Raw genomic sequence first — 6,600 nt, 5'->3', positions numbered from 1 at the left:
AATACTATACTTAGTAGAATATTTGAAACAATTATGATGATTTGTGTATCATGACACTGTTATAGACTGAGGTAATACTCATCAATTAAACGCCTCCTTATACTTAGCTTTCAAAGTTGATGGGGGTAACGAAGGATCCAAATGCATTCTTATGACGCTGAAAGATCAATAGAAAGAAGTTTCGTTGACGACATTAAATGTTAAAACATCCTCGTAATGTACTAAATACTCATGATGGGCAACCTAGTCTGCCAACCTAATAAAAAACAGACACCAAAAAAAGTATCAATTCTTTCACCAAATTTAAGGGAGTTTACATCCATATTAATGGATCATCAAACTAGGAAGAAAATCAAAGATATAATAAGAAAAAAGATTGAGATTCTTTTTTGGCAAAAGAAAATAAGAATAAACTTATTTAGACAGGAGAAAGTGGCGATCGAAATAGAGGTATTTTCTTTTAAATATAGAATATTTAAAGTTATTTTTTTCACAAAATTACAATAAATTTATCTCAACTATGAGAAGATAATTGTTATTAACACATTAAAAATTACATTATACACTCTTCACAAATGTATTTTCTTTTAAATATAAAATGTTTGGATTGCACAATAAGAATATTAGACTGCCACTAATAATTCTATTTTTATTACAACATTACTACTTTAAACTATACCAAGAGGCTTGAGGATTTAAACTTAAAACCAAAACATCATATCAATCACTACTTGCCACGAATGAAACACATGTCATGATACAAGCGAAAAAACATATTATTTCATCTACTTATATAATGGCATGTCATGTGAAATAATCTCTCAATACATTGACCTCATAATTAAAACATGAGAAATATTAAGAAGATTCTTTTAAAAGTAAGACACTTTCTTGAACTGGCCGTTAACTTATGTTTTTAACACGATTATGTCCAAATATTATAAATAAAATAAGGTGACGTGAGAGAGTTTGTTTTAAAATTTCTCTTAAAACAGTAGACACCATGACGCTTGGGTCTTTATAGAGATTAGCGGAGGAGTACAAGGAGGAGGAGGAGGATCCGACACTCCATACGAAAGAGATACAAAAGCTCCACTTCGGGACTTCACGCAAACTCCTGGAGTCGTTTCTCTCTGTCTCTCCTCCCTCTCTCTGTTTTGGAGAAGGATCCTTCTTAGATCTGAAACTTTGATTCAACTGTTCGATCCAGTTTTAAAATTTCCCACTACTTTTCGATTCACTCCGATCTCCGATTCTCTTAAAACCCTTTTTTGTTTTTTTGAAGATCAGAGAAGATTATCGCAAAGCATACATGGGAATTTCATAGTATTATTTCCATATATAAAGGAGGGAGCTTTTGATCGGGGCAGTGCTAGCCTACTCCAATGGGGTCCCCTAAGCGAGAAAATGCTTCTTCTTCTTCTTCCTCCTCTCAACTCACAGACGCTTCGATCTCCGGCAAGTGATTCAGTTTCTCTAATTTCCTCATTCATTATTATTTTTTATTATGTTTCTGTAATTTCTGGCCCTCCAAATCGAAAACCCAGAATTTGTTTTATGTTTGGAGTTTGTGTTTATTAATTTATTGAATTGAAAATTTTGATATGTTAGAAAGAAGTAGACTTTTAGGTTTAGTAGTTGGAATTTGAATTAGGATGATAATTGAACTATTAAGTGGATTGCAAATAGAAAAAAAAAGAAAAAAAGAAAAAAAGAAAAAAAGAATTGTAACATTTGAGGCCAAAAGGGTCTTAAGCAAACAATTCTATTAAGCGAAATAGGGTCTAAGATATGAAGATTGATCTCGAAAACTATCCGATTTACTGGATTTGAAGTAAATGGGAATCCTTTTTATGCTTATCATGAATTGACAAACTGCAATTCTGTCGTTTGGCTCTATGAGTGTGTTTAGTTTAGTAGGACTATGAGTAGAAGGACATGATACAAATGTTTTATCTAGTTTAGATTATTTAAATCGTTTGGTAAAGGCTTTCCTTTCATGTTCTAGTTAAAAAGCTTCCATCTGAGATATAGTAGGCACCGAAGTATCCACCTCTGTGGTCATGCAACTTGTATATTTGCTCTTGCGAATGTTACAGTAGCCATCTCTCTTTCTTATAGGTATTGTGACTTTCATTTTGCACTTTTGATAAGCATAACTTAATCTGTTCAAACTATTTTCCCCACCTCTTTTCTCTTGTGTTAATGCTTCGTCACCAAAGTTTCAATATCAGCGGAGATAAGTCGTAAGTTAGTAACTATGATTAGAAAGTAAATGAATTCAATTATGCATCACCACTCTCTAAAGGAAGCTGTAGACCCTATCAGTCTTCTCTCACTGACTAAGTTGCATTATGTTTCAGGGCTCCATGAGAAGCATCAAGAGGAACTAGATAACTTGACACTAACATCACAACCCTTCAGAACGTTGAAGTTTTTCATTTTGGCTGTAATTCAGTATGTTAAGCGTTTAATATCATATTTGTTGGCAAGAGGTGGTTGGCTTATGCTTTCGAGTATTGTGCTATTGTCTCTTGGAGTTCTTCTAATTACCATTGATGGTCCTCATGAAAAGGTATATATTTATTTGTAGATTATCTTAGTGATATCACATTTTGCAACAAGTTATGTTCTTATAGATGAATCAGAGGTTTTCTAGCTGAAATTTTGTTCATTTATTATAGGGGCTGTTATATATGGTAAATAGGATTCTAACCTTGGGTCAACTAAACCCTTTTGTAGCTTCTTGATTGCGTCATAACAAGTCACGACCTTTTCAGAGGGCTCCGTGTTTTGATGCCTTTGCATGAAGGATACTTATTCTTATGAACCAACTTCAAATCTCTACCTCCATCTTTGGTAGCTGTATATTATTTTGGATAGGACTGCTTTAAGAATGCTGACACGTAATAAATATATCAAGGCAGTGAACAATCTTTAATGTGTTTACTTTGTGTGGTGCGGATGTTAATTTTTAGATGCATATTATTTGTACCCTCCTGATGGTGAACCATGATATTACATACTGTGTTCGCATTTATCTTAGTTGTTTTGTTTAAATGCTTCTTGGGAATTATGAATACAAGTTGCCATATTTCTGCAGCATCTTGAGGAACTTGTCAAATATTTCCAGTTTGGTTTATGGTGGGTGTCCCTTGGAATTGCATCTTCGATTGGTCTTGGTAAGCAACATGACAAAATCCTTGTTCCTATATCAGAATCTGATGGTGCAAGTAATTTAAGGTCGGGAAAAGGATGCTCTGGTTGTCAATTGCCATGCTTTTCATATTTTGAACAAGAAAGAGCATCTCCTCTGATATTGTTTTTAACTACTTAGCAACATCTTTCCTGGTGTGCACTGACCTAGCCTACCTGATATATGAAGACTTTTGCTTATTTTTCCTTCAGGATCTGGTTTGCACACGTTTGTCCTATATCTGGGCCCCCATATTGCGTTCTTTACATTAAAGGCAATGCAGTGTGGTCGGGTTGATCTAAAAAGTGCCCCCTACGATACAATACAGCTAAAACAAGGCCCTTCGTGGCTTGGGAAGAACTGCTCTGACTTTGGACCACCCTTGTTTCCATCATTACATGGTTTGCGGGTTCCACTTAGCAGCATATTACCACAGGTCCAGTTAGAGGCTGTTTTATGGGGTCTTGGGACTGCAATTGGAGAGCTTCCTCCATATTTTATCTCAAGAGCAGGTGAGCAGAACAAACCGTAGGTTGATAAACTCTCATACAACTAATATTTGTGCTAAGTGTTTACTCCCAAGGGCAGGTATGCAGGGCTATTAGCATACAAGCAAAATGGATAGGGGGAGGGAGGAGACCTTTCATCCAATTATCTACATTATTTATATATTTGATTTTGATCTTCTTTTGGTTTATTGCTTCATGTAGCAAGCCTGTCTGGTAACAAAGTTGCTGTGGAAGAATTGGATGATCCCTCAGATGAAGGAACAGGATTCATAGCTACTTGTCTAAACCCAATCAAGCGCTGGCTTCTATCACACTCTCAGCAGTTGAACTTCTTTACGATCCTAGTACTTGCTTCGGTTAGTTTGAACATCATTACTAGAATACCATTACCAGAAAATGTAACATTTAGTTTCATCCAAGTGAGCTTTTATGCTTTTCCATATGAAATCTATTATTTCCCCTTCATTACAGAGAATTCTTATTCAATATTACACGAACAGATATGCTAACTGATCAATGAATTTTGGATTTCTATTACCATACAGTAGTTCTACGAGTTCATGTTAGTCTTTAAAATCCAACTTTTAAGTCTTGAGATTTCTGAAGTATGTTACACATTAAAGCTGGTGTTCATATATACTTGTAATGCTGGACTTCTTGTTTGATCACAGAAAGCATCACTTGTTAACTTGTTATACTTATCATAAAATTGTTTTCATTACTATTTTCATTGTAACCTGCCAGTTAACCGGGATACTTTTCAGGTGCCAAATCCTCTTTTTGACCTGGCTGGCATTATGTGTGGACAATTTGGTATTCCATTTTGGAAGTTTTTCCTTGTAACAGTGATTGGAAAGGCAATTATTAAAACTCATCTACAGGTTTGTAAAGTTCCTTTTGGTATGTTTTGGTTTCACTTACGCAAAATATTTTTAGTTTTCACTTTTGGTATATATACTTAGGCAACCAGATGTTACGTATTGGCTTCTGATTAATGGTGGTGGTTTGCTTATTTTCTATATATGCAGACAGTTTTCATCATCTCAGTTTGCAACAATCAACTTCTTAATTGGATAGAGAATGAATTGATTTGGGTTTTCAGTCTCATTCCCGGTTTTGCTGCTGTCCTTCCTAACCTCATTGCAAAAATTGATGCGGCGAAGGAAAAGTATCTCACAGCTTCTCCTTCGTCAAATATCAAGGTAACTCAACTGATTATAATGCTACATTGGCTTTTAACTTCTATGTTGTCGTTTTTGACCTCAGGTGCGGGTTCATTTCAATTTGTCTAATTCAAAATCCTTGGCAGGTTAATACGTGGGACTTCTCATTTGCCTCAATTTGGAACTCTATGGTATGGCTTATGCTGATGAATTTCTTTGTCAAGATTGTTAATGCAACCGCTCAGAGGTATCTGAAGAAACAGCAGGAAATGGAGGTTGCTTTGTTGTCAAAGAAGTCATAGAATACCAGTCACAAAATGTTCGGCCATGCGCCTTAAAATGGTGGTACTGCTCTTTTTCCCTTTTATCTTTTCTTTTCTCCTATTCGGTTTGACAAGTAGAAGTAATAGAAATTGCTAGATACAGCTCTTTCGGAAGGCACCGTTGATCTCTCCCCAAAGTGTTCCGTGCATGTCCTTGTTAGAAAGCTTGTATAGGATAACAAATGTAATGGAGAACTGTAGAATGTGTAATTTTGGGGGAAGCATTATTTGGGGTGTTTATTACACCCCCTTCGTCAACTAAATGTTGAAATTAGAAATTGGAATGTTATTCTTTGCAATGCAGTGCAAGACAACGCTTATAATACATTTCGGTGATAATGTCTCTCTCTCGCTATAGGAAGATTTTATTGATTAAATACGAACAGTTACATTAGCATCTGTGGAAAAGGATCCGGCGAGGATTCCTTTTCCTGAGGATCCAGGGGATCCTGTGATGTGAAACTTTGTTGCACTCTCTAGGAGTAAACTGGAAAACCACATGGCTTAAATTGCTGCAGAGGTGTTGACATATTGAACGATACCTTCCACAGCCGTGTCTGTCTCGTCCCCGGCCTCAGCATGTCGATCGAGTTCGATTCTATCTCAATTTTGTACAGGGAAGCTTGTACTACGTCTCTTCCGCTAAAGACACATTGAAGGTGAAACCCCCTGAATTGGAGTTTCACACCGATCCATTCTAGTGCATCCGAATACAAACGATCCATCTTATGTTTGTCTTAAGTGGACGAACTTCCCTCACTAATGACTATATAATATGAATGAACATATTAGAAAAAACCCAATTGGACTATCAGTCCATGGTAATTGAAATATAGTCTCTGTAATAAAAAAATATATATATTGGGATTTAAACCGATGTGGTAAAGTCCGTTAGGATTTGGGTTTAAAAATTAAAAGTTTCGTCAACTTTTCGTTAATTATTAGCATGCGAGTCACACATGTGAGTTTAAAACGGAATTCTCCGTTAGCACATAAGGCTTACATATGAGGCTAACTTTATCTTTTTAGCCTCACAATTTAGGATCACTTGCTAACAATTAACTGAGAGTTGACGAAGTTTTAATTTTGGACTTAAATCCTAACAGACTTTATCACAAAAATTTGAATCTTAATTTTTATTATTTGACTACTTTATCACAAAAATTCAATTAAGCCTAAAATCTCCATATTTTACTATGAAAGCGTTCCAGTCAACGTCGTTATTAAAGTTTGTGTCCACGTTCCCAAGATCATGGTTTGATTCTCATCCAAGCCATATTCAAACCCATTTAGTATTCTATGGAAGCAAGGAGTAGTAGATTAATAATAAGTTGTTACTACCATCGGTTGTCATATAAAAGCCTAATAAACATATACAAGTTATACATATTTAAACACACACACACACA

At 35.4% G+C, this 6,600-nt stretch overlaps 1 protein-coding gene across 3 annotated transcripts; it reads left to right on the top strand.

The window, feature by feature from the left end:
* The first annotated feature begins 973 nt into the window (after nt 1-973).
* LOC103956620 (vacuole membrane protein KMS1-like) lies at nt 974-5,518 on the top strand. 3 transcript variants are annotated; one of them, XM_048571719.1, is made up of 9 exons: nt 974-1,120; nt 1,286-1,458; nt 2,364-2,575; nt 3,104-3,182; nt 3,409-3,708; nt 3,907-4,061; nt 4,470-4,586; nt 4,734-4,907; nt 5,015-5,518. In XM_048571719.1, exons 2-9 carry the CDS (start codon nt 1,386-1,388, stop codon nt 5,168-5,170), a joined length of 1,266 nt encoding a protein of 421 aa, XP_048427676.1. In that variant the 5' UTR covers nt 974-1,120; nt 1,286-1,385; the 3' UTR covers nt 5,171-5,518. The 3 variants fall into 3 exon arrangements, with proteins under 3 accessions (XP_048427676.1, XP_048427677.1, XP_048427675.1); XM_048571720.1 differs by having other exon boundaries at nt 989-1,120; nt 1,291-1,458; XM_048571718.1 differs by having other exon boundaries at nt 1,015-1,458.
* Nucleotides 5,519-6,600: the final 1,082 nt, after the last annotated feature.

The sequence above is a fragment of a genome, unplaced genomic scaffold (genome assembly GCF_019419815.1).
Source record: "Pyrus x bretschneideri cultivar Hongxiangsu unplaced genomic scaffold, Pyrus_bretschneideri_v1 Contig6, whole genome shotgun sequence".
NCBI lineage: Eukaryota > Viridiplantae > Streptophyta > Magnoliopsida > Rosales > Rosaceae > Pyrus > Pyrus x bretschneideri.
The sequence above is the reverse complement of the archived record's forward strand: the minus strand, read 5'-3'. Positions and strand labels throughout refer to the sequence as shown.

Coding starts and splice junctions, on each gene's coding strand:
- LOC103956620 (XM_048571719.1), top strand. CDS start 1,386: ATGGGGTCCCCTAAGCGAGAAAATGCTTCTTCTTCTTCTTCCTCCTCT. Junction 4,587..4,733: donor TTATTAAAACTCATCTACAG/GTTTGTAAAGTT, acceptor CTATATATGCAG/ACAGTTTTCATCATCTCAGT. Junction 4,908..5,014: donor CTCCTTCGTCAAATATCAAG/GTAACTCAACTG, acceptor AATCCTTGGCAG/GTTAATACGTGGGACTTCTC.